The sequence below is a fragment of the Hyla sarda genome, chromosome 4 (genome assembly GCF_029499605.1).
Source record: "Hyla sarda isolate aHylSar1 chromosome 4, aHylSar1.hap1, whole genome shotgun sequence".
NCBI lineage: Eukaryota > Metazoa > Chordata > Amphibia > Anura > Hylidae > Hyla > Hyla sarda.
In genome coordinates this window covers 158,592,582-158,620,466 of record NC_079192.1, presented here as the reverse complement: position 1 = coordinate 158,620,466, position 27,885 = coordinate 158,592,582, and the positions used below count along the sequence as shown (strand labels likewise).

The window sequence follows — 27,885 nt, the reverse complement described above, 5'->3', positions numbered from 1 at the left end:
GGGCGTACCGTGAGTGGAATTCCATGAGTAAAATTCCGCACAGTGAACGTAAGCATCAGTGTGAATGGGTCTTCCGCAAGACCCGTTTACACGGCGGAATTGTTCATTCTTTGCGCGAAACTCCGCGAGCACTGCATAGCCGTCAATGGTGACGGAGCAGTGACGCGCGGTCCTACCGCTTCCGCCGGCTGCCAGGCTGAATCTCCACTCCCTCAATTCCATGAGCAGAGATTTAGCTACATATCCGTAGTGTGAACATACCCTAAAGGTAAAAAGGCTCATTATTGCATTTGAGAAGTGATGAGGAAGCAGTGTGATTCCGTGAGTGATGTTCTGCTGAGAAATCCTGTGCATGGACATTTATCAGATATGACATTGTAGAAGGGTTATTCCCTAATGCAAATGACCTCTTTCACCAGGATATTGTACCATGTCTTACTGTAGAAGTTATTCTGAGGGCCTATCTACCTACTGCCCACAGAATAATTTAGCTCTCAGTAAAAAAAAATGTCAGCAGGATAAAAATGGGTGTTGATTGAGCTGGCTGAGCTAACTCAGACATAACAAGCAGAGGCATGGCTTGTAGCTTCTGGGCCTCGATGCAAAATCTGCAAAAGGGCTCCATATGCCTATTACAGTCATGGCTGTAAATGTTGGCACCCCTGAAATTTTTCAAGAAAATGAAGTATTTCTCACAGAAAAGGATTGCAGTAACATGTGTTTTGCTATGCACATGTTTATTCCCTTTGTGTGTATTGGACCTAAACCAATAAAGGGAGGAAAAAAGCAAATTGGACATAATGTCACACCAAACTCCAAAAATGGGCTGGATAAAATTATTGGCACCCTTAACTTAATATTTGGTTGCACACCCTTTGAAAAATAAATTAAATCAGTCACTTCCTATAACCATCAATAAGCTTCTTACACCTCTCAGCCGGAATGTTGGACCACTCTTCCTTTGCAAACTGCTCCAGATCTCTCTTATTGGAAGGGCGCCTTTTCCCAACAGCAATTTTAAGATCTCTCCACAGATGTTCAATGGGATTTAGATCTGGACTCATTGCTGGCCACTTCAGAACTCTCCAGCACTTTGTTGCCATCCATTTCTGGGTGCTTTAGAACATATGTTTGGGGTCATTGTCCTGCGGGGAGACCCAAGATCTTGGATGCAAACCAAGCTTTCTGACACTGGACTGTATGGTGTGAGCCAAAATCCGTTGGCAATCCTCAGATTCCCTGATGCCTTGCACACATTCAAGGCACCCAGTGCCAGAGGCAGCAAAACAACCCCAAAACATCATGGAACCTCCACCACATTTCCCTGTAGGTACTGTGTTCTTTTCTTTGTAGGCCTCATTCAGTTTTTGGTAAACAGTAGAATGATGCGCTTTACCAAAATATCCTGGTCTCATCTGTCCACAAGACGTTTTCCCAGAAGGATTTTGGATTACTCAAGTTCATTTTTGCAAAAGTAGTCTTGCTTTTTTATGTCTTTGTGTCAGCAGTGGGGTCCTCCTGGGTCTCCTGCCACAGAGTTTCATTTAATTTAAATGTTGACGGATAGTTTGCGCTGACACTGATGCTCCCTGAGCCTGCAGTACTGCTTGAATATCTTTGGAACTTGTTTGGGGCTGCTTATCCACCATCCGGACTATCCTACGTTGACACCTTTCATCAATTTTTCTCTTCCATCCACACCCAGGGAGATTAGCTACAGTGCCATGGGTTGCAAACTTCTTGATAATGTTGCACACTGTGGATAAAGGCAAATCTAGATCTCTTGAGATGGACTTGTAACCTTGAGATTGTTGATACTTTTCCACACAATTTTGGTTCTCAAGTCATCAGACAGTTCTCTTCTCCTCTTTCTGCTGTCTATGCTCAGTGTAGAACACACAGACACACAATGCAAAGACTAAGTGAACTTCTCTCCTTTTTATCTGCTTTCAGCTGTGATTTTTATATTGCCCGCACCTGTTACTTGCCGCATGTGAGTTTAAAGGAACATCACATGCTTGAAAGAATCTTATTTTTCCACAATTTTGAAAGGGTGCCAATAATTTTGTCCAGCCCATTTTTGGAGTTTGGTGTGACATTATGTCCAATTTGCATTACTTTTTTGGTTTAGTTCCAATACACAGGTGTATAGCAAAACATGTGTTACTGCAATCCTTTTCTGTGAGAAATACTTTCTTTTCTTGAAAAATTTCAGGGGTGCCAACATTTACAGCTAAGACTGTATATAACTGGTCTCTATTGGTGCAGATGTGCTTTGGGGCCCTGCTACCTCTGCTACCTCCATAGCTATGCCCCTGATAACAAGATTGTAATTGGGACGCTAACATAGCTTCACAAAGTGTAAATAGGACAGAATCCCCATCATTCAGCCTTTGTGGAATGCAGGACAGACAGTCTCCCTCTTTTAGGACCTCCACCTCCCCTTGTCAAACTGCAGAGAGTCTGACCTCCTAGAAACACCCTAAAGAGGAACACAGCCTGTCTAAGTTCATTAGTTTCTATATTATGCTGTGATATCATAGAGGGTAATAATCTATTACTAGGTTGGGTTAGAACTTGTTGTTCCACTGTAATTATCCTTTACTCGATTACTGTGTAATTGATTAACTCCTACGGCACGCTTGACTTGTAGGGCCTCGATGTTCCAGGCTGCAGAATTGTGGCAGGACAGCAGTGGGGAAGAGGGAAGGAGCAGGTTTAGGAATCAACCCATGGCCTATTATCTACCTAATCCATCTATGTCACAATTAGTGTTGCTCGCGAATATTCGCAATGTGAATTTTATTCGTGAATATCGCATATTCACGAATTTGCGAATATTCGCGAATATAGCACTATATATTCGTAATTACGAATATTATTTTTTTTTTCTGTATTTTTTTTCACAGTACACATCACAGTGATCATCCCTCTCTGCTTCCAGCTTGTGTGGTGTAAGAAGGCTCTAATACTGCTGTGTGATACTGGCGTGCAAATTTTCGCATGTGCAAATTTTTGCTTATGCTAATTTTTGTATATGCCAGTTTTCACGTATGCTAATTTTCGCATACGCAAATTTTCGCATATGCGAAAATAAAATGTGAATATTACGAATATGCAAATTTAGCGAATATATGACGAATATTCATCCATATATTCGCGAAATATCGCGAATTCGAATATGGCCTATGCCGCTCAACACTAGTCACAATTTACAGGATTTAGAGAACCTTTGAATTCTCTGGAGTTGCTATTTTAGTAAATACCTTAAAGTATCAATGCTGGGAATTCTTTTCTTATAGCTCAGTGTTTTCCATTACCATTATTCTTTCTTGGCAATTTAGTGCATTTCTTATGAAGGAATCATACAATACAGATGTATAGGAAAATATGTTCCAGAATTTGAAGCTGGTAAGCTACTGCATTTAGGGCCCTCTCTCCCTCTATATTATTCTGTCATTTACTCATATGTACAGCACCATGGGGCACTAACTATATTAATAAATAATTATAATAATTGGCATTTTCTAGGAAATACAAGTATTTACTAAATCAAACAGATCAGGAAAGGTCACTTGTAATCTTTAATGGATCCACTGTCTATGTCTTGCTGCCAGTTACCACAGAATCCTTAATTAACACAAATAAATGCACCCAAGCAAAATCCCCAAAAAGGCCCATAACTAATCCAAAGGTTATGTTGTGAGATTACCATAATACTGTGGCTAGCTTTTTGTGAATTAGTATTTCCTATTTGACTTTTCTTTTTTGACTACAAATCCCATAATTCCATTTTCCTCCCTCCCACACATCAGCCACCCCACTCATTGAAACATAAATGAGCAGCATCCATTCAAAAGATCTGTGGTTTTCAATTAGGGTGCCTACATCTTTTGCATTATTGGCAGATTGATCTCTCTCCCACCAAGCGATCGCTCCACCCATTGAAGCAGACAGGCTCCCTGTCGTCAGCTGACTAGTGAGTCAGGTCTTGGCCGCATTGCAGCCTCGGAAAAATCTAAGACAACAGTCATTTTGGATGCTGTTAAAAATAAATATTGGGGTGAAAATCACAGAAGAATTGTGAGAAAACCATCACACACAGTTACAGACACTATATTATGAACTACACTAACATTACAACCCCTGTAGCATAGTCAAATAAAAAAAATTCCTGGAATACCCCTTTAACTACAGCATGAGCACCCAGCCTAAGTCTTTCTCTTAGAAAGTCATGTGTCTGATTTTAAGGTAAATATTTTTCTCATTTATCACAGACGATTTGATCAATCGAGCTAAAGTGAAATTAGTTAAACAAGGGTGGTCTCTGAGTTTTGCTCACTATTCTATTACTTTAACACGTGTATTTGTAAAGAGAAATATTCTAATAAATGTTAAATTACACAAAGACAGAAAATATCTTCTTCAAAAATCATTCTTTACATCTGCTTTAAAAATCAGCAGTGTGTGCTATGTGGCCTCCGAGCAGATGTGACGACTGTTGAACACAGGGCCCTCTGGGAAGGCAACATGCACTGGAATAAGAAAAATCGCCTGCAACCAAGAAGAGAAGCCCTCATTTGGATTCCGTTAAACTGTACTTGGGGATTAGGAAAGAATTACAATAACTGTGAAGACGATAAAGGCAGATGCTGGACAATAAGAATTCTTAAGCAAGAGACTAAACAAACATCACATATGTAAATGGTTCTTTTGCCATCCAAAGTGGTCTCTGGATGCTTAAAATTATCATGGGCAGAAGGAAGAGCAATGCATCCGAGCACACATCAACCAACTGCTGCCTCCTTATACAATTTAAAGGAAGCAATTAGCTCGGAAGAACATGCAAAGCAGTAACCAAGATTTCATTTTCCCTTTATTGTTCTCCCTTACTTCTGCCACTTAGAACCAGTAAGTAATACTTTTTACGTTTTGTTTTTCTTAAATTGTATTGCTAATTTTCAAAATGCAGAGAGAATAAAAAACAAAATATTTAAATGCTTTAATATGTAAGCATCCCTACCCTGAGTCTTTATTTCCAATTAATCCATTAATTATTAAAAAAGATTTTTCTAAAAAAAAAAAAAAAAAAAAAATTGAATTAAGACTTTTTTTTTTTAAGTTTGCGCTGTTCACCGTACAGGATAATTAACAAAATATCTTGATAGTTCAGACTTTTATGCACATGACAATACCAAATATGTTTGTTTATTTTTTTTGTTATGCTTTTTTGGGGGTAAAATGGGAAAAACGGATGACTTACATTTTTATTGGGAGGCTATTTTTCTAATTTTTTTTCCTTTTTTTATACACTTTAAAAACACTTTTTTATATACTTTATTTTTTTTTTACACCTAAATAGGACTATTTATAACAATCATTTGATTGCTAATACTGTTCAGTGCTATGCATACGGCATAGCACTGATCAGTGTTATCAGCTATCTTCTGGTCAGATCAATCTCAGAAAAGAAGACCCCTGGAGATGGCAAGAGGCAGGTGAGGGGACCTCCAGCCCCCATGGTGGATGAATGTATTCCCGTGGCAACACTGCGGGTGATCTGATCATTCATTTAAAGCACTGCACTGCTGCAGATACAGTTATCGTATTGATCAAAGCATCTGAGGCGTTAATGGCGGGTCCCTGGCTGCTGATAGCAGCCGGGACCTGCTGCACATGAGTATCAAGTATCAAATATCACCGCACCATGACATATGTTTACGTCCATTGTCTTTAAGGGTTAAAAGGTAATCTAACATAAAGTGACTTTTGTAGTTAAAGAGAAACTGACAGTTATTTCACCCACACTAAACCCAGCAGGAGATTTATCAAAACCTGTCCAAAGGAAAAGTTGCTAAGTTGCCCATGGAAATAAGAAATAAGCAATCTGATTGGTTGCTATGGGCAACTCAGTAACTATTCCACTGGACAGGTTTTGATAATCTCCCCCAATGTACTGGGTTATAGTGCGGGTAAATAGTTGTAAAAAGAGTTGTAACTTATCTGTATAGGTTCTTTAGTAATAACATTTCCAACGTGATATGGAGGAAGGGAGCCGACTCGCTGGGCTCCCCTGCTTCATCAATATTCTACCCTGTCCCGCCCCCTTTCATGACGTAAGAGCCCAGAGTGTGTGGGGGGGGGGGGGGTGCTCTGCTCCTCACTACACCCCACTGTAGCTAGACAGCGGTGCCTGTGTGTCACAGAAGGGGGCCGGGGGTGGAATAACTGATGAGGTAGGGGAGTGCAATGGAAACACAATTTCTAAAAGAAATTCATAACTCATGCTGCCTTTTATTATGTCTTTTATATAATTTTTTTTTATTTTTTGTAAATCTTGCCCCCAGTTTGCCGCCTTCGCCTTTTTCTTGTCGATTCCTTCCCTATTAAAAATGTTTTTATTGTATGCCACTTTGTTATAATAAAATGTATGTCTGTGTTTGTATCTATTTCTGTGAGTAGCTCCATTTTTTGTAGGTGATTAGGTTCCTGTCTTTGCCTGATCCCTCCTGTATCACACAACCTGTGTTGCCAATCTGGATTGGTGAACCAGAGCATGTGCCGCCTGCCTTGACCTTTTTGTCTATTACTGACTCTGCCTCGGCCTGATCTTGGATACACTACTGACTCTCCTGTATTTGACCTGGGCTGCTGACTACGCTTTTCTTGGCTGACCCCCTGGCGCCACATAACAATCTGGTTTCCTGGGCCAGCCACTATCCACACCAGGAATATACTTGTGGAGCAACCTGGTACCCTCTAGTAGAATAAATTCAGCTTCCATATACAAGAACAGAATAAAGGGTAAATATCTTGAGAGTACTTAGACTCTGTTCCCATGCATGGCTCAAAGCAAGTCCACACCCATTGCCCATTACAGTGTGTGTGAGTAAGTGTAAGCAGGGATAGAATGCTACACTAAATCTTCACCTCATATGAAGAAACTACATCTTTGGGTATGTCATTGTATACTATAATGTTTGCATTTGACTGTACACATCAGACATGATATCATATTGAGCCATATTGGTTATGAAGACAAGGATTTGATAAATCATTAACAAAACCAATGGCCCTGTATTCATTTTATGTTACTCACCAGCTGTAGAACATCAGCAGAAACCATCTGCATGCAGCACATTGCTGTAGCCAAGGCACAGACAATTGTAGAGATGATATTCAAAGCACACACACTGAACAACAGGTCCTGTAAAAAGATGCAAAGAAAACCATCAGGTTTTATCTTACAAATGCATGTGACAGGACTGCAAACATATTTAATTGGTTTGATAATAGCGCCTGTCACTTGCTATCTATCCTGTGCGGGATTAATTAGTTTGCACTCTTATTCTCTTATTCAGATCTTAACCCATTACCACTGAACTCTACCAGGACACTAATACATCATAATTCTGCACTAACCAACATCAAAGCATGTTTTTATTGTTTCTCTGCGAATTTAGCTTTACTGGGATACTGACTCTCTATTGGGAAATCAATGGTGGTTGCCAAACCGCAGAGAATTTCTTCTCAATAAAGACAATAGTAATAAAATGGTATTTATATGGCTGCCATGTGAATGACCCACAAATTTAAGAGTTTTAAACAAGACTTCAGTTATTCCATAAATTGAATTAATGACATTTACCATAGCTTAGAGACCCTATACTTGAAGATCCTGGCCATGATGATGCCCGGGGCCAATGTGCCAATCAGGGTCGTGGATGACAAGTCAATTACATCCTGGCCTCTGCGTCCACGCACTTCTCAGATGGGTTTTACATACTTCAGTCAGTATGTTACACCTTGCCTGTGTGAATGGTCTTTTCCCTGCATTAGCCTTCATAACGGTATCTTCTGTTTACATGATCTGTTTTACCTGACCCCTGCCTGTGACCTGACTATCCCTTTGTCTTATGTTCTGTATTTTTGCTGCCCTCTAGGTTTCTGACTCTTATATTTGTATATTTGTATATTCCTGTTTAACCCCTTATTGGCTGTATTGGTACCTTTTTGCCAGACTATTGCTAACTTGGACAGTTTCAATATTCTTGGAGCCCCTGCACCCTGTTTAGCATTGCTACCGTCATCCAGTTGGAGACAGTCGTTTAGTGATGATCGTCCAAGTAGGTAGGGACAGTGGTTTTGAGCTAACGTCAAGGCTGCACTGTCCCTACCCAAGACATGACACCTGGATTTAAACTCCTTTCTCTTTAACATCCTCCACAGCTCCTGCTGCAACTCCCATTTGGCTCCTTCCAGTCACCGTCTCTTCTACCTGCTTCCCAGACAAGAGGTCGGAGCATGACCTGCCTGCTCAGTCAATCATTAGCCAAGATAGAACACCACTGCAGCTAGTAATTGGTTGAGTGGACAGGTCCTGCTCCAACATCTCATCTCGGAAGCAGGCAGAAGAGACAAACACTGGAGGATCAGAAGAAGCCAAAAAGGAGCTGTGAGGGAATGGGGGTAGGTGAGTATTTTTTTCCACCAGCCTCAGCAATATAATAATCACTTTTGAACACCCGAATACCCTTTAAAAATCAGACAAGAAGAAGTATATGACCCTTTGGAATTAGTATTCTGACTTTCCAAGTAAAGGGTAATGTAAAACTGGCATATTATAACACATGCCTAATATAAATTACATATCTGAGTAGAATAGGGAGTACAGCTCTGGAGTATAATACATGATATAACTCAGGATCAGCACAGTATAAGTAATGTAATGATTGTACACAGTGACCTCACCAACCTCCAGATGTTGCAAAACTACAACTCCCAGCCTGCCTAATCAGCCTTTGGCTGTCCAGGCATGCTGGGAGTTGTAGTTGTGCAACACCTGGAGGCACCCGGTCAGGAAACACTGATGTACACAGTGACCCCACCAGCAGAATAGTGAGTGCTGCTCTGGAGCTCAGATGTATATACTGTATATTAGTGTCTTCAAACCAGGGTGCCTCTAGCATGCTAGGAACTGCCTCTAGCATGCTGGGAACTTTAGCTCCGCCCCCAAGTCACATGATCGTGACATCACCACAGATCCTCAAAGAAATCATCCCCTCCAGCATTCAGAAGGTACAAAGCAGGTCCTGATCGGGCAATCACTGTCATTATGTTCTGTGTGGAGATCCCTGTTTTTAAGTGACTGACGACCAGGACCTGCATGATGCAGGGGCCCCCTTTCTTTCCTGGCAGTGTGGGGCCTGGAGAATAAGCTCCAAAAGCTCCAATGATAATCCAGCCCTTTGTGTGTCACATACAGTATTCCTTCTGTTGTGTTGGGAAAACTGTTAGGTTTGTAGCCTGTCCATCAGAGTCTAGAGTGGGCTTGTGCATCTGGGGGAATTGAATAGCTGTAGACTGTGGAGGACTTGCCAATTGTGAGGAGGCTGTAGGGCTAAAAAGAAATGGTTTACCATCGAAAAGTCAGCAGATTGGAAGTCTAGAAAAGTATTATGTGGGAAACCTGTGGATATGTAACTTAGTGACTAGCGCCCAGAGAGCTCATGGGAGACAAATTAGAAAAGAGTTGTCATCTAGATATTGTCAAGCAAGGTCAAAGGAGAGCTGACCAAGAAATGTGTTTGTAGTATAGCTACGGAATTGACAGGAGTGAAAGGAGTGGGATTTGTCCAGTGCAGTGTTTGCTTGCGGAGATGACAAAGAGTATGCCAGGATTGCGAGAGACATCAGATTGAGAGGCAGCCAATCGGGATGGGTGTGCTAAACGATGGGTGTGCTAAACTTATCACCAGGGAAGGCTACATCCGAGTCTAGGAGTGGTTGAATTAGCTATCAGCCAGGAGGAACTGATTTTGGAGTCACTGTTCTTTTGTAATTTTTTTAGTGCAGAAGAAATGTTTTCGTACCCTTCTCCAGATCTGTGCCTTCCTACAATCCTGTCTCTGAGTTTTACAGGCAGTTTTTTCCTTCTCATCGCCTGGTTTTTGCTCTGATATGTATTGTCAGCTGTGAGACCCTATATATGTCCAATCAACTGGATTTACCACAGGTGACTCCAATCAAGTTGTAGAAACATCTCAGAGATGACCAAGAGAAATGGGAGGAGCCAGAGCTTGGGGTCCAGTTTTTACTACATTTTTTAAATACACTTTTAATATTTTTTTTAAATACATTTCTCATTGACATTCTCATTATGGGGTACTGAGTGCAGATTGATGGGGAAAATGTTTTTTATTTTTTTATTTTAGCCCAAAGCCTCAATTTATCAAAATGTGAAAAAAAAATAAAAAAAAAATTAAAAGGGTCTCAAGTCTTTTCGAATTCACTGTGTACTTAAGAATCCCCTATGTGCCTGCACTGGTTTCATAATCTGCTGCTCTTGGTTATGACCACCTTATGGCACCCACTAAGAAAGTTGCACATGCTTAGATAAACTAAAATCTCCTGGTCTGTCCCAAAAGTACAGGTATTCTCAACTGTGCAGTAAGGAAAGGGGATTATGGGAAAGGTTGTGCCCTCTTGCATGACCACATTACAGCCACAGTTTAGAAAGCAAACTAGGAAGCGAGTAAATCAGAGTACATTTGTTCTAATTTACATATATGCATTTGGTATCTGATTTTACCAACTTTACTCCCCTGTCTCTGAACTTAGTCCAAAAATGGCTGACAGGAAATTGCTTCTCCTTGTGGAGCATAAATAATGGAATTACAACAAAAAGGCCAGATAGCTATTTCACATGAGGAAGTAAGAGAAAATAATAATAATAATAATATATATATATATATATATATATATATATATATATATATATATACAAAGCGAAGTAGAAGCGGCACTCCAATGTCACACAAAAAAAGTGGTTTATTCACTCATCTGTATACAGCGCTGTTTTGGCTTATCAATAAAGCCTTTCTCAAGCTTTCTCAGGCTTTATTGATAAGCCGAAACGTTGCTGTATACAGATGAGTGAATAAACCACATTTTTTGTGTAACATTGGAGTGCTGCTTCAACTTCGCTTTGGATATTACATTGGGGGTAGGTCTGCTCCCGGAGCTGAGCACCCAAACGGATCCGGAATCCTGGTTCACGGCGCTTCTCCTTCTCCTCTCTCTATATATGTGTATATATATATATATATATATATATATATATATATATAAATTTTTTATTTTTTCTTGGCTAGCCATAAGCTTTAACTCCACATAGGTTTGTAACTTTGAAGCATTGCGCCAGCATTTCTAGAAGATCCTGCCATATTACTTGGCAAATCTGTATAAACAAGAGAATTCCTGACTGCTGATCGTAGGCGAGAGAGCTCGTTCTCATACAGAAGTAGGGCACACCTGCCTTTCCTGCAGTGAAAGGTTAGAGCGCAGTCATACAAAATAAAACAATTAGCATTTCACTTTTAAGGTATGAATAAAGCGACATAATTACTGTGAAAGATCATGTTAATCAGCCAGAAGTATTATGTTTATGGTTACTATGGCGATGCTAATCAGTGCACAGCATTCTAACAAAACAACTTGTCATCATCTCTGCATCTTTTCTGAATTAAGCGAGGCATATATATATATATATATATATATATATATATATATATATACACACACACATACATAACAAACATACATACACTGCATATGGATTTTTTACATCAAAGCAAAGTTAGAATGAAGGTTTGGAATTCGAGTTATTTAGCTTGAAAATAAAAGATTCTCATAATAGTTTCTCCTCAAAAAGATATGTACCAACAGACTGCTGTTAGGGTTGACACCTTTCTTGGAAAAAAATACCGGCCATGCTAATTATCATAATCAATTATATATGAGTGACATCCCAGGAAGCTCTGCCCATCTCCAGACACGTCGTGCCATGTACCAGCCCAGCAAAGGCAAATTTACCCTTCAGCCTCTGAAGTCTGGCAGTAAGGCCCACAGCAGGGAGCAGGGGTGGATTGACAACTCATGGGGACCCCGGGTAAGAGTGGGGATGAGGGGAGGGGATTGAAATGGCATGGAGGGATCAGTGGGGGCGGGGATTGAAATTACACAGGGCCCATGTGGCATTTCTATCCTCCCCTGATCCTCCTGTTCCATTTTAATGGAGGGGGGGTGGGGGTCAATTAAAATTGCACAGGGGGATCAGGGGAGGATAGAAATGGCACAGGGGCCCTTCCTTCATTTACCCGCTGGAGATCTAGGGAGCTGCCTGTACCTCACTGCATGTAACTTCTCTTGCAGCAGTCTGTTGGTGCCGGCAGGCTTTCCAGAGGCGGCTCTAGACTTTGTGAGGCCTTAGGTGAAATGTAAACATGAGGCCCCACATAATTTTCTGCAGACTTGGTGAGTCAATCAACTGTGAGATGGTCGCACTCTTGCCGCAGCACCAAACTTAAGCAGCGGCAGCACAGGTATAAAATTAGGGGCGTTACTAGTGTCCTATGAGCCCAACGGCAAATTTTGTCCAGTATACCGAGAGCAACATTACTAATAAAATCAGTATGCAAGGAGGAATATAAATGTACCATCATACACTTACTGACCAAATCCTTTATAATGAGACAATATTACCAATAATCTCCTTATACAGGGAGAAATATTATCACCATACATATTACCTCCATCCCCACCACTTTACAAACTCCCCATGTGTATTGCCCTATATACTGTGACACATCACCATGTGCATATCACTGTACTGTGACATCACTGTGTATATTATCTCTGTACTGTGGTGTCACTACGTGTATTTTCCCTGCACTGTGCCGTCGCTATGTGTATTGTCTGTGTACTGTGGCGTCACTAGTGTATTTTAGCTTCACTGTGCCATCGCTATGTGTATTGTCTGTGTACTGTGGCGTCACTAGTGTATTTTCCCTGCACTGTGGCATCACTAAGTGTATTGTCCCTGCACTGTGGCGTCACTGGGTGTATTGTCCCTGTACTGTGACATCACTATGTGTATTGTCCCTGTACTATGACGTCACTGTGTGTATTATTCCTGCACTGTGACATCACTGTGTATTATGTCTGTACTGTGGCGTCACTGGGTGTATTGTCCTTGCACTGTGGCATCACTGGGTATATAGTCCCTGTACTGTGACTTCACTGAGCATATAATAACCCTGTACTGTGTATATTAATGCTCTACTGTGACATCACTATGCATTTTAACCCTGCACTGTAAGTCACAATACAAGGTTGATATGGACAGTAACATCATGGTACAGGGTTAATATTGTATATGCACAGTGATTTCACAGTACAGGGTTAAAAAAAAGTGATGTAACAGTACAGGGTTAATAAATAGTGATGTCACAGTACAGGGTTAATATACACAATGATGTCAAAGTACAGGGTTATTAAACAGTGATGTCACAGTACAGGGTTAATATACAGTGATGTCACATCACTGTATATTAACCCTGTAATGTGCCATCACTTTGTATATTAACCCTGTAAAATTACATCACCAGATTCACAGTACAGGGTTAATGTACACAATGATGTCACAGTACAGGGTAAATATACAGTGATGTGACATCACTGTATGTTAACCCTATACTGTGACATCACTGTTGTCACGATTCGGCTCACAGGTAGTGGATCCTCTGTGTCAACGAGGGATTGGCGTGGACCGTGCTAGTGGACCGGTTCTAAGAGGCTACTGGTGTTCACCAGAGCCCGCCGCAAAGCGGGATGGTCTTGCTGCGGCAGTAGCAACCAGGTCGTATCCACTAGCAACGGCTCAACCTCGCTGACTGCTGAGAAGGCGTGGGACAGAAGGACTAGGCAGAGGCAAGGTCAGACGTAGCAGAAGGTCGGGGCAGGCGGCAAGGTTCGTAGTCAAGATGGATAGCAGAAGTTCAGGTAACACAGGCTTTGGACACACTAAACGCTTTCACTGGCACAAGGCAACAAGATCCGGCAAGGGAGTGCAGGGGAAGTGATCAGATATAGCCAGGGAGCAGGTGGAAGCTAATCAGGCTAATTGGGCCAGGCACCAATCATTGGTGCACTGGCCCTTTAAGTCTCAGAGAGCTGGCGCGCGCGCGCCCTAGAGAGCGGAGCCGCGCGCGCCAGCACATGACAGCAGGGGACCGGGACGGGTAAGTGACCTGGGATGCGATTCGCGAGCGGGCGCGTCCCGCTGTGCGAATCGCATCCCCGACTGCCATGACAGTGCAGCGCTCCCGGTCAGCGGGACCGACCGGGGCGCTGCGGGGAGAGAGACGCCGTGAGCGCTCCGGGGAGGAGCGGGGACCCCCCCCCCCTTAGGTCTCCCCTTTTCTTTGTCCGGTAACTGCCTCCCCTGGGATGAGGACACCGGGAAAGAATGGAGGGTTTCCTCAACGGCAGGCAGCACAGCAGGAGTGGGAATGGGGAGGGAGGGCAGAGGGCGAAGCCTGGCACGGGGCAGTGTGACACCAGGACGGGGGCCATGAGGAGGCACTGAGGCTTGCCTGACGGGACTGGGAGGGGGGGAGAGGCACTTCCTATGGCAGGCAGAGTCCCAGTTCTTGATCTCCCCGGTGGTCCAAACAAGGGTGGGAGAATGAAGCCGGAGCCATGGCAGACCGAGGAGGACCTCAGAGGTACAGTTGGGAAGGACGAATAACTCAATCCTCTCGTGGTGGGGTCCAATAGACATCAGGAGGGGTTCTGTGCGGTAACGCACGGTGCAATCCAATCTGACTCCGTTGACCGCGGAAATGTAGAGCGGCTTGACGAGACGGGTCACCGGGATGCTGAATTTATTCACAAACGACTCCAAAATAAAATTCCCAGAGGCACCAGAGTCCAAGCAGGCCACGGCTGAGAGGGAGGAGTTGGCTGAAGGAGAAATCCGCACGGGCACAGTGAGACGTGGAGAAGCAGACTTAGAACCAAGAGATGCCACACCCACGTGAGCTGGGTGCGTGCGTGCGTTTCCCAGACGTGGAGGACGGATAGGGCAATCCACCAAGAAATGCTCGGTACTGGCACAGTAAAGACAGAGATTTTCTTCCCTACGGCGATTCCTCTCTTCCTGGGTCAGGCGAGACCGATCCACTTGCATGGCCTCCTCGGCGGGAGGCCCAGGCGTAGATTGCAACGGATACTGTGGGAGAGGTGCCCAGAGATCTAAGTCTTTTTCCTGGCGGAGCTCTTGGTGTCGCTCAGAAAAACGCATGTCAATGCGGGTGGACAAATGGATGAGTTCTTGCAGGTTGGCAGGAATCTCTCGTGCGGCCAGCACATCCTTGATGCGACTGGATAGGCCTTTTTTAAAGGTCGCGCAGAGAGCCTCGTTATTCCATGATAACTCGGAAGCAAGAGTACGAAATTGGATGGCGTACTCGCCCACTGAAGAATTACCCTGGACCAGGTTCAACAGGGCAGTCTCGGCAGAAGAAGCTCGGGCTGGCTCCTCGAAGACACTACGGACTTCAGCGAAGAAGGACTGGACTGTGGCTGTGGCAGGATCATTGCGGTCCCAGAGCGGTGTGGCCCAAGACAAGGCCTTTCCTGAAAGAAGGCTTACTACGAACGCCACCTTAGACCGTTCTGTAGGAAACAAGTCCGACAACATCTCCATATGCAGGGAACACTGAGACCAAAATCCACGGCAGAGTTTAGAGTCCCCATCAAATTTGTCCGGCAGGGACAAGCGGAGGCTAGGAGCGGCCACTCGCTGCGGAGGAGGTGCAGGAGCTGGCGGAGGAGATGGTTGCTGCTGTAGCAGAGGCAGAAGTTGCTGTAACATGGCGGTCAACTGCGACAGCTGCTGTCCTTGTTGGGCAATCTGCTGCGATTGCTGAGCGACCACCGTGGGAAGGTCAGCGAGACTTGGCAGCGGCACCTCAGCGGGATCCATTGCCGGATATACTGTCACGATTCGGCTCACAGGTAGTGGATCCTCTGTGTCAACGAGGGATTGGCGTGGACCGTGCTAGTGGACCGGTTCTAAGAGGCTACTGGTGTTCACCAGAGCCCGCCGCAAAGCGGGATGGTCTTGCTGCGGCAGTAGCAACCAGGTCGTATCCACTAGCAACGGCTCAACCTCGCTGACTGCTGAGAAGGCGTGGGACAGAAGGACTAGGCAGAGGCAAGGTCAGACGTAGCAGAAGGTCGGGGCAGGCGGCAAGGTTCGTAGTCAAGATGGATAGCAGAAGTTCAGGTAACACAGGCTTTGGACACACTAAACGCTTTCACTGGCACAAGGCAACAAGATCCGGCAAGGGAGTGCAGGGGAAGTGATCAGATATAGCCAGGGAGCAGGTGGAAGCTAATCAGGCTAATTGGGCCAGGCACCAATCATTGGTGCACTGGCCCTTTAAGTCTCAGAGAGCTGGCGCGCGCGCGCCCTAGAGAGCGGAGCCGCGCGCGCCAGCACATGACAGCAGGGGACCGGGACGGGTAAGTGACCTGGGATGCGATTCGCGAGCGGGCGCGTCCCGCTGTGCGAATCGCATCCCCGACGGCCATGACAGTGCAGCGCTCCCGGTCAGCGGGACCGACTGGGGCGCTGCGGGGAGAGAGACGCCGTGAGCGCTCCGGGGAGGAGCGGGGACCCGGAGCGCTAGGCGTAACAACTGTTTATTAACCCTGTACTGTAATATCACAGTTTTTTAACCCTGTACTGTGAAATCACTGTGCATATAGAGTATTAACCCTGTACCATGATGTTACTGTCCATATCAACCTTGTATTGTGACTTACAGTACAGGGTTAAAATGCACAGTGATGTCACAGTAGAGAATTAATGTGCACAGTGTTAATATATGCACAGTGAAGTTACAGTTTTTATTTTTTTCTATCTAAGAGCCGAGGAACGTTCTTTCGAATCACCCAAGGTACAAGAAAAAGTGCAAACATGTTACAATAAAAAAACATGCACAAAGGATGTGGTCTATCGCAAGCCCTTCTCCGACAGGAGAGAGGCCCCCCAACAAACCTTTCCCTTCGCCTTCGGACCAAAAGGTACCTGCAAGGTTCCAGGTTCCAGATGTCCCTTTTCGCTGAAGCTACTAAGGGACCACAAATGCTCCTGGCATCCCCCTTGGTGTTAGCCAAGGTATCTGCCTGCAGAGCCGTAAATGGTCGGTACCCTGCCCATGCAGGAGTACCCAGGGTTTTTGCAGGGAGGTGAGGAACCTGATGGCGACACACACCTCCCCAAGACCGCTAGGAGGGACACCCAGAAGGGATACCGCATCCTAACAATCCTGTGAACACACAACACGCAAAAAGTGACACAGTGATAAAAAGAAATAAATAAGTGAATGTGCGCAGGTATACTGCTCGAACATCCGGACGGATATATAAAAAAATTTCTCTGATCCTAACCAGAAGGCCGTGAATCAAGAGTTGAGTGCCACAAGGTGAAGAGATCGTGGTGCCCGTGCTTCCACTCAGTGAGCCAATACTCCCAGTGAGTTTCGGCACCACGGGGTCACCACTCCGTGAGGCACAGAAGTACCTCGGCTCCAGACCCTCTCAGCCTCATGGCGAGATCCGGAGGAAACAGGTCACATTGGGACAGCCATTGATCTGATTCCTCAGAACCAGCCCAGGAGCACCCTGGTACACCTGCTTCCTACCATGCAGCACTCATCGGTGTTGTCTCGACCAAAACTGATAAGAACAGATAATACACTTGATCTTAGCCAAAAGGCCGAGAAGCGATTGCATGTCACTGATTGCAGTCAGATCACTGTATATTAGCCTTAAACTGTGACATCACTATGGGGTATGACATACATGTGGAGTAGTAGTACTCTAGTAGGGTATACTGATGACTTTTCCAGCTAGGGCAGTGGACAAAGTCATCAGTATATGTATTTACTTACAGGCCAGCAGACACTTAACACCTGAGTAGTGGAGGAGGGACTCACCTGACCTGGCAGCCATGCAAAGCCCTGACATTCACAGCAGGTCTGAGGCAGGGAGAAGCAGAGCCTGTGGGTCATTGACTCTCTTCTTGGACTGGAAGTCCTCTCCGGTTAGCAGCCGGGGTCAGGGTCAGGCAAGGACAGATTAAACATGCCTGAGCATGGCACAAGACCAGCCCCAGCAGCCACTTTTCTTAAAGTAGCAGAGGGGCAGGTCAGACATAGTGGGCACTGTTTAAGTTGCGTTGGTTGGGGCACAGCAAGGCCTTAGTGGCCTTATGCTTGAGCCGCCTCTGGGGCTTTCTGTGAGGGCGGCCCGACAGTGACGGGTGAAGTCCTCCTGCGCTGCTCCTCGGTGCAATTGCATGGCCAGTATTTCTCATATGAAATTACCGGCGGACAGATAGAAATAGCGGCTGCGTCTGGGCTGTTCCCCAAACTTGGGCCCCACATCCTTACTGCAGCTTTAATTTAATCTGTGCATATGCCAAACCAGACCCCAGACCAGACTCATATACTGACTCTCCTCACTCCAAGGCTCCTCTACAGCTCCCGATGCCACAACTCTAGGTCCTGTTGCTGATGAAGAGTGCCAGGTCCCAGTGTGGCACTGCCAATGAATAGGATCTCGGAAGCTAGAATGGTGAGTAATTCTGGGTATTAATTGTAGGATTACTCCTATAGATAATGGCTAAGGGGTGAAATATTGGCCAAATGTTGGTATGGATTAAATATTTTATATGTGATGGTACAGTAACTGAATAAAAAAGGCCCCAGTACATAAAACGTATACATGATAAGACACCCCAAAACAAAAAACAAAGCATGATATTATCTCAACTAATATATATTTACATAATTTCTTATCCATATAAAGTGTATTGTGCAATGTAAAGTGCATATTTAACTCATGTTAAAATATAAAGTATAGCACAAGCCCAGGAAGGAGTAGTACTTAAGTGCCCAGTGCATAAATCAAAATGTCCAGATATAATAAAAGATATAATGAAATAGTAAAAATATTTACAAATATATAAAGTGTGATAGGTGTACTCAGTCATGTGAGATATACACATATGTTGATAGATGGATAGCTAGATAGATATATGGGCCTAACAACACTCTACATTGTGTGAGCCCTAAGCTGTCAGAGTTCATAGGACACCTTTTATACTTAAAGGGTAGCTCCCACCATCCTATTTTTTTTTTCTGTCCCTGCCCATTGCCAATCTATCCCTAACCCCCTCCCTGCTTTTAATTTTTATTTTTACTATATTAAAATGCCTTTTGTCTGCCTGGCAGTGTGCTCACTACGAGGCAGACTTCCCCAGCAATAGTGAATACATAACACTCATCTAGTAACAAACTTATTACTATCTAATAACACTTTTTTGTGCCGCCAATTTTACTTTGTATTGACAGCAATCATTTCACCCCAAAATCTTCGACAAAAAAAAAAACCACCATAGCGTTTCATTTCATTTAAATGTCGACGGATAGTTTGCGCTGACACTGATGATCCCTGAGCCTGCAGGACAGCTTAAATATCTTTGGAACTTGTTTGGGGCTGCTTATCCACCATCCGGTCTATCCTGCATTGACACCTTTCATCAAATTTTCTCTTCCGTCCACGCCCGTGCTTGAAACAATCTTATTTTTCCACGATTTTGAAAGGGTGCCAATAACTTTGTCCAGCCAATTTTTGGAGTTTGGTGTGACATTTTACCCCCCCCATTTTTTGGTTTAGTTCCAACACACAAAGGGAATAAACATGTGTATAGCAAAACATGTGTTAATGCAATCCTTTTCTGTGAGAAAATACATTTTCTAGAAACATTTCAGGGGTGCCAACATTTATGGCAAAGACTTTATATACATATATAACAGCAATATATTTTTAACAGTTATGTTTATTGTGATTTTTTTTATAAATACAATTTTTTAAATACATGTATTTACAATTATTGAGACCCAGTATGCATTTAACTTCGAGCACTGTCACTTTCTATTTGTCTTCAAGCACCTTGTGGCTTACTTCAAGCTATATTATGGGGGAGATATATCAAGGGATTTAGAGGGTGTTTTTTTGCTTACAAAAGTCTCACAAAAAGTCGCACATGCACCTAAGTAATTTTTTGTGCAACTTTTGTGGGTAAGCAAAAAATACCAATCAGCCCTACCTAAGCAATTTTCATTTTTCAGTTTGCAGTGGTCGGGAATCTATAATTGCGAAAGTCGCTCGTAAGCCAAAAAAAAGTAGCAAACCCCCTTCAAAAAGTCTCAAGTGTAAGCCAAGTCAGACCTGGCTTACAAACTTGCTTTTGTCAGCATTTTTAAAAAGTCGCAAGTGTGACTTTTGGCACAGCTACGCTCCTTGCCCACATCTACCACCCACCCTAGCGCATCTACCACCCACCTGCTAACTATTGCAGGACTACAACTTGCAGCATGCCTTTACAGTAAGGACATGCTGGCAGTTGTATTTGTGCGGTGTGGGCGATAGGAGATGTGCGAGCGGGTGACAATAAACTTGCTAAATTATTTTTTTCTCATTTCAGATCCGTGTATTCTGTGGACTACTTCGGATTTGGTGGACTACACCAATGACCAGCGTTTTTGTTTTTTTGTTTAATGTTAAAAAAATTGTTGACGAGGGCTTGTGGGGGAGTGTTTTAGAAATAAAAGTTTTTGAAATGTGTTTTTTTTTATTTTTCATTTACTTTACAGGCATAGTAGTAGAAGCTGTCTTATAGATGGAATCCATTACTAAGCCGGGGCTTAGCGTTAGGCAAAAAAAACAGCGCTAACCCCCAAATATTACCCCGGTACCCACCACCACAGGGGTACCTGGAGGAGCCAATACCAACAGGCCCGGAGTGTCAAAAATGGCGCTCCTGGGCGTAGGCGGTAACAGGTTGGTGTAATTTAGGCTGGGGAGGGCAAGTAACAATGGTCCGCACCCTCCCTGGTAACATCAGGCTGTTGCTGCTTAGTTGGTATTGGCTGAGAATAAAAATAGGGGTAACCCTATGCGTTTTTTTTTCAATATTAATTATTTATACAAAAAACGCTTGGGGTTCCCCTTTTTTTCATTCTCAGTCAGATACCAAATAAGCTACAACAGCCTGACGTTACCATGGTTGGCAAGTGCCATTTTTGAAGCTCTGGGCCTGTTGGTACTGGCTCTTCTTGGCACCCTTGTCGTGGTGGGTACTGGGGTAATAATTGGGGGTTAGCGCTAGCTGTTTTTGTGGCTAACGCTGAGCCCTGGCTTAGTAATGGATTCCATCTTTTAGACAGCTTCCACTACTAAGCCTGTAAAGTAAATTTTAGAAAAAACACAAGACGCTTAGGAAGCTTTTATTTAAAAAAAAAACACTCCCCACAAGCCCATGCTAGCCATTTTATTAATAATAAACAAAATAAAAAAACTCTGCATACACGGATCTGAAATGAGAAGAAATAACAAACAAAAAATGGGTTAGTTCATTTAGGGGGAAAAAAGTGGTAAAAAAAATGTAATACACACACACACACACACACATATATATATTTATATAGCACACATTTTTGTTTTTCACAGCTGCGACTTGAGGAAGGGTTAAAAAGTGTTGCTCCAAAGTCATTTATTGTTTTTTGCTTAATAAATGATATTCTAAAGTGATTTATTGTTTTTTGCTTATGTGAGCCAAATTTATCAACCCCCTGTGATAGTATGAGAAATAGGTCACACATAAGCAAAACCAAAAGCAAAAAAAAATTAAATATTTTTTAAATTGTCCTTTTCTGGCCCCTATAACCTTTTCATATTTTTCTGTATATGGGGTGGCATGAGGGTCATTTTTTGCCCTGTGATCTGAAGTTTTTATCGGTACCTTTTTTGTTTTGATGGGTCTTCTTAATTGCTATATATATATATATATATATATATATATATATATATATATATATAATTTTTTGTTAGGTTATACAATGTGACCATGCGGTTTAATTAACGTTTGGACATTTACGCACGAGGCGATACCACATATGTTTATGTTTATTTTTGTTAACATAATTTTTTTCTTTTAAAATGGGGAGGGGGGTGATTAAAACTTTTAATAGGGAATGGGTTAACTCACATTTATTAACTTTTTTTTAAAATTTACATTAGCATAGCATTGATCAGTGATTTAGGCGCTTTATTGCTCTAGCCTGGATCCTGGAGTGCTGATCGGACGCAAAGAGGCAGATAAGGGCTCTTCTGCCGTCCTCTCAGCTGATCAGTGGTTTCACCATGGTGGTCAAGATCAGCTTCACCGATTTTTTTATCGCAGCACCTAAAGGCTTAATGCCGATCATCACCGCGATTGGTGATGTTCGGCATTAGCCACGGATCAGCTGCTGAGACCATCCCGCTATGACACATGCTCAGCTCCTGAGTATGCTTCATAGAAGGGGAGCAGGTTCAGGGCATACATAAATTAGAGAAGCTGCAACCAGGAGTCAATACCCAACTTTTCCTCAGTCCTACATAGCAAATTTTCTAAATTTTCTGCAACCGGAAGCTTAACTGAGCCACGTGAAGTCACAATGAGCAGCTAAATAGTGAGTGCAGCTCTAGAGCATGGTACAGACTCTAACTTGCTATCTGTGCAGGATACATACCTTTTTAATGAGTGTACCAAGATTATATATTTTACCTTGATTATGCAAATTGAAGTAAAAATGCCTTGGTTTTCACGAGCACAGTGCTCTCTGCTGACATCTCTGACCATTTTAGGAACTGTCCAGAGCAGCATATGTTTGCTATGGGTTTTTTTCTCCAACTCTGGACAGTTCCTAAAATGGACAGAGATGTCAACAGAGAGCACTGTGCTCATGATGTCAGCAGACAGCTCTGTGTTTCAAAAAGAAAATAATTTCCACTGTAGTATTCAGCAGCTAGTAAGTACTGGAAGGATTAAGATTTTTTAATAGAAGTAATTTAGAAATCTGGAAGAAATAAATGGGGCTCAAGGGTCAAAGATATCTGGTTTAAGTTGATTGGTATTTATTAATATAGAATACAAAAAGAACTAAATAGGGATGTACAGGGCCCTTGTACCTCCCTACTTGATTAAATAATACAAAATAAAATATGATAATCCCAATATAAAAACTAAAAATAACTGTAAAATTAATAACAACTATAAAATGCAATTTGAGCCTGTATATCAATATGTGGATCTTCTGATCTTGAGGAACAGCACAGTATAAAAGTTCATTCCACAACTCTTGTTTCAAAAGATCTTCAATAAAAAAGATAAAATGTATCCGCTAAAAATAATCAATTGATGCGGTAGTGCTGTATCCATCCAAACCTTGGCAACTAGATCTCACCAACACAGTGATACAATGTGGCACTTTGTGAGCAGTGAACAGTCACTCAGAATCACTCTTTAAGCATTTCTGCGTATGTCATACATCATAGAAGCCAGTTAGCAATATTTTTCATATAATGCTCACCACTCCGAGATATCACGGATCTCCCTTCAGTATAATTGTGGGGGCCGGCTGTATGACGTCTTGTGGCCGGTGCCTTGCCTCTGTCCGGGATCGTGCTGCTGGAGTCTTGGCCAACTCCTATAATCGCGGCACTTGGTGGTGGGCACCGTTTGGGGGACTGCAGCGCTGTCAAGCGGAGCCCCTTAGTCTGACCAACTTAGAATGATGGTGGTCTGGAGACCTCAAGTCTTTGTTGCAGATGGCCCGATTGGCTTCTCGCTAGTGGTTGTTGCATGCGATAGGCAGAGTGAGTAAATCGGCGGCGTTCCTCGTGCAAAGGTCGCGCGCTCGGAAGATAGTTCACTGTGATGGATGCCTTAGATCTGGCAAATGATTATTATTCTCTCAGAAGAATGTTCTTTAATGACAGGCTCAATATCGCAATGTCTAAATCGCTGGACGCGTTTCAAAACCTTCCTCGGTTTTTTCTTCAGCAGCGGAACGTGCTGAAGAAAAAACCGATGAAGAAAAAACCGAGGAAGGAGTGGTGAGCATTATATGAAAAATATTGCTAACTGGCTTCTATGATGTATGACATACGCAGAAATGCTTAAAGAGTGATTCTGAGTGACTGTTCACTGCTCACAAAGTGCCACATTGTATCACTGTGTTGGTGAGATCTAGTTGCCAAGGTTTGGATGGATACAGCACTACCGCATCAATTGATTATTTTTAGCGGATACATTTTATCTTTTTTATTGAAGATCTTTTGAAACAAGAGTTGTGGAATGAACTTTTATACTGTGCTGTTCCTCAAGATCAGAAGATCCACATATTGATATACAGGCTCAAATTGCATTTTATAGTTGTTATTAATTTTACAGTTATTTTTAGTTTTTATATTGGGATTATCATATTTTATTTTGTATTATTTAATCAAGTAGGGAGGTACAAGGGCCCTGTACATCCCTATTTAGTTCTTTTTGTATTCTATATTAATAAATACCAATCAACTTAAACCAGATATCTTTGACCCTTGAGCCCCATTTATTTCTTCCATATTGATCCTATTTTTATACACCGTGGGTATAGGTGTGTGTTGGGTTGCTCGGGTCCTTGGTGATTGTCAGATAGACAGGAGCCTCTCCATTTTGTTTATAATAATTTAGAAATCTGTTTAACTTTCTGGCACCAGTTGATTTAAAAAAAATCAACTGGTGTACCCCTTTAACTATAACTTGAAAATGGAATGCTAAAACACCCTCTGTGAGTTTTAACATGTAGCCTCATCCTAGATACAAAAAAAATGCTGAATTGATCTATACCATAGACCAGTGGTCTTCAACCTGTGGACCTCCAGATGTTGCAAAACTACAACTTCCAGCATGCCCGGACAGCCAACGGCTGTCCGGGCATGCTGGGAGTTGTAGTTTTGCAACATCTGGAGGTCCGCAGGTTGAAGACCACTGCTATAGATCAATAGTTTCCAACCTGTGGTTCTCCAGCATGGAGCTGGCAACCACTTGAACCACGCTGGTAGCTTTAAAACAGCTGGAAAGCAGCAGGTTGAAAGCAAATGCTGTAGATGGTAATATAATCTGTAAATGGAGGCGGCAGTACCTAACATTAACACACCATCAAGGCAAACTAAGATTTATACCTAACAAAAGCGTAATGAATTTGTAGCTTTAGGGGGGAAAAAAGTCCAATTAATTTTAATGAACAATTCCTGTATATTATATTTCCCTTCATATACGCGCAGTAATAACATAATAATCTTTATTACATTGAGGATTTAGTAGTCTGCACTTTATAATCATTCGTTGCTGCATTATAAATCAGCTCTTCATGCACTGACGTCCTGGCCAGCCTGAGATACACCAATGATGAGAGGTGCGGCTCAGACCCCTGTAGATACTGTAGACTCTCTGTAGAAACCTCAGCCAAAACTCAGTCACAGATCACAGCTGTTCATTGATAGAGCCAAGCGGAAAAAGCAGCCAATCAGCACAAGTCGAAAAAATAACGCTCGAACCTGGACAGTTACTTTAAAGGGGTACTCCCGTGGAAATCTTTTTTTTTATTTATTTATTTATTTTTTTAAATCAACTGGTGTCAGAAAGTTAAACAGATTTGTAAATAATTTCTATGAAAAAAATCTTAATCCTTCCAGTACTTTTTAGGGGCTATATACTAAAGAGAAATCCAAAAAAGAAATGCATTTCCTCTGATGTCATGTCCACAGTGCTCTCTGCTGACACCTCTGTCTATGGCAGGAACTGTCCAGAACAGGAGAAAATCCCCATAGGAAACATATGCTGCTCTCAACAGTTCCTAAAATGGACAGCAGAGGTCAGCAGAGAGCACTGTGGTCAGGACATCAGAGGAAATGCATTTCTTTTTTGTATTTCTCTTTGGTATGCAGCCCCTAAAAAGTACTGGAAGGATTAAGATTTTTTAATAGAAGTAATATACAAATCTGTTTAAATTTCTGGCACCAGTTAATTTAAAAAAATAAAAATAAAGTTTTCCACGGGAGTACCCCTTTAATGCACTAAAAATGTGTTTACAATAGTCAGCAAAGAAGAGGTGGTTATGGAGTTCCAGCATGGATCAAAGACCAAATAGTTGGAGAAATTATCTGGATCTTCTCTCACCCAACAGAGGTACAAATTCTTGATGGTGGCAGACACAAAGAGTAGCATACTAAGCTTTATGGCTAGAACAATCTTAAAAGCACAATGCACTTAACAGTCACAAACATACAAAGGGTCCATGAAGCCTGCTGGTTGTAGCATACATGTAAAATCCCAGTTATTGATTGTAGTCAGATTAATCGTTATGTTTCCCTCCTTGATTTTTACTAGGACCAGGGACTGTGGGTTACTGTTCAACTAAGCTTCAGGTTGTGCCAAGAGTATATGCTATAGTGGAACAAGTAAGAAAAGGTATCCACCGGCACTTCCACTGTTAGCAATCACACTTCAGTTCACATGGATTAATTGCCGTACTTCAGGCACATCCCCTATTAAGGTTGTGCACAGTGCTATTTAGCATATGTCAAATTTGCAAAAGTAGAAGAGAAGACAGTAGCCAGCACTCACCATCCAGGGGTCACTTTATTTCGGGATACGGTGCATATGCAAACGATCAGCGGTCAGGGTGAGGAGGAAGGGGGTCTCGGGACAGCACTGTTTCGCGCTACACCTGCGCTTCCACTAGCCGATCGAAACAGTGCTGTCCCGAGACCCCCTTCCTCCTCACCCTGCCCGCTGATCGTTTGCATATGCACCATATCCTGAAATAAAGCGACCCCTGGATGGTGAGTGCTGGCTACTGTCTTCTCTTCTACTTTTGCAGTATTTGCTATAGTGTTGCTATAGGAGGGATACCACTCCCTGCCCACCCTACATGCTACCTATACAGGTGGCTTATTACCAGCAACCCAACACAACAGTCAACAAAAGTTGTACTTACCAGGTTACTGTGAACCCCTTTAACAGGCTACAAACCTCTGGATTCAAACTCTCACCAGTGGTTACCAGTTCCTCAAAGCCTTAGTCTGCAGACTGAGTGACACCTGGGTTTTAAAACCCAGAAACAAACTGTCTTCAGAACCTGAAAACCTGGACTGGCCCAGGAAGGGGTTGAAACGCACCACTACCAATCTACATTACATCCCATAAAAATCCAAATGTACTTTGCCAAAGTCTTTAGCCACTATAGTCTTTTAGGAATTAAAGGAATTAATTATTTCTCATATCTCACCCAGTTTTTCCCAGATGAGAAATGTGCTTCCTGAAACCTGCTAGCTACATATGTCAGGTACCTTAGGGAAATACAGTGATCCCCGAGCACCATTCATGTCACTGTCTCACAGTACTTAAAATCAAATGTTATTAAACAGTTCACTCAAAGAGAGCACTATAAAGAGGCAGGACTAATTTTTTTCCCCCACAAATCTTTCATAAGTTACATTTGTCGGGGATCGCTATATTTCCCCAAGGTGGCACATGAGGAATCCAGGAATAGTTGAATTTCTAGCAGACTATAGCTGCTATAGACTTTGGCAAAGTACAATTTTACATCCTTGCCAAATGTCTAGAACAACTATCACCAACCCGTGGCTCTTCAGGTATTGTAAAACTATAACTACCAGCATGCCCTGACAGACTGTAGCTGTGAGTTAATATTTCACAACAGCCGGAGAGCCACAGGTTGGGGACGTCTGGTTTAGGGTGAGGCTCTACTACTGTAGATGTAAGGCTGTCTAGTCAATTTAGGGCAAAAATATAATGGCATTACAAGTGTAAAGGCTGCAATATTCTCCATGCTTCATTCTGGCAGACCATCTTTCTAATGCAGAGACACATATAATTATGACTTGAATTGAATACCGAGCAGCAATGAGGACCAGACCAGCTTGTCAGTATATTTAACAGCTGCCTCAAGGGCATACTTAGTTCATTTTAAGGATATCATGAAACAATTTGCTGTGCAAGGAATTATACAACTCTCTGAAGGGCAAGATGACTTGAAATACACTGTACTACTCAGTATGGTGATGTAACCT

The 27,885-nt window shown here is 42.7% G+C and overlaps 1 protein-coding gene and 1 pseudogene across 2 annotated transcripts in view; both read right to left on the bottom strand.

Annotated features, from left to right (window-relative positions):
- Positions 1-27,885, bottom strand: part of ENTREP2 (endosomal transmembrane epsin interactor 2) — an 848,385-nt gene that overhangs the window by 140,788 nt on the left and 679,712 nt on the right. For both annotated transcript variants that reach the window (XM_056572508.1, XM_056572509.1), the window contains one exon: positions 7,100-7,207. In XM_056572508.1, coding sequence (XP_056428483.1) covers positions 7,100-7,207 — 108 coding nt within the window. The remainder of the gene's footprint in view (positions 1-7,099; positions 7,208-27,885) is intronic.
- LOC130267843 (U2 spliceosomal RNA) lies at positions 17,527-17,641 on the bottom strand (annotated as a pseudogene).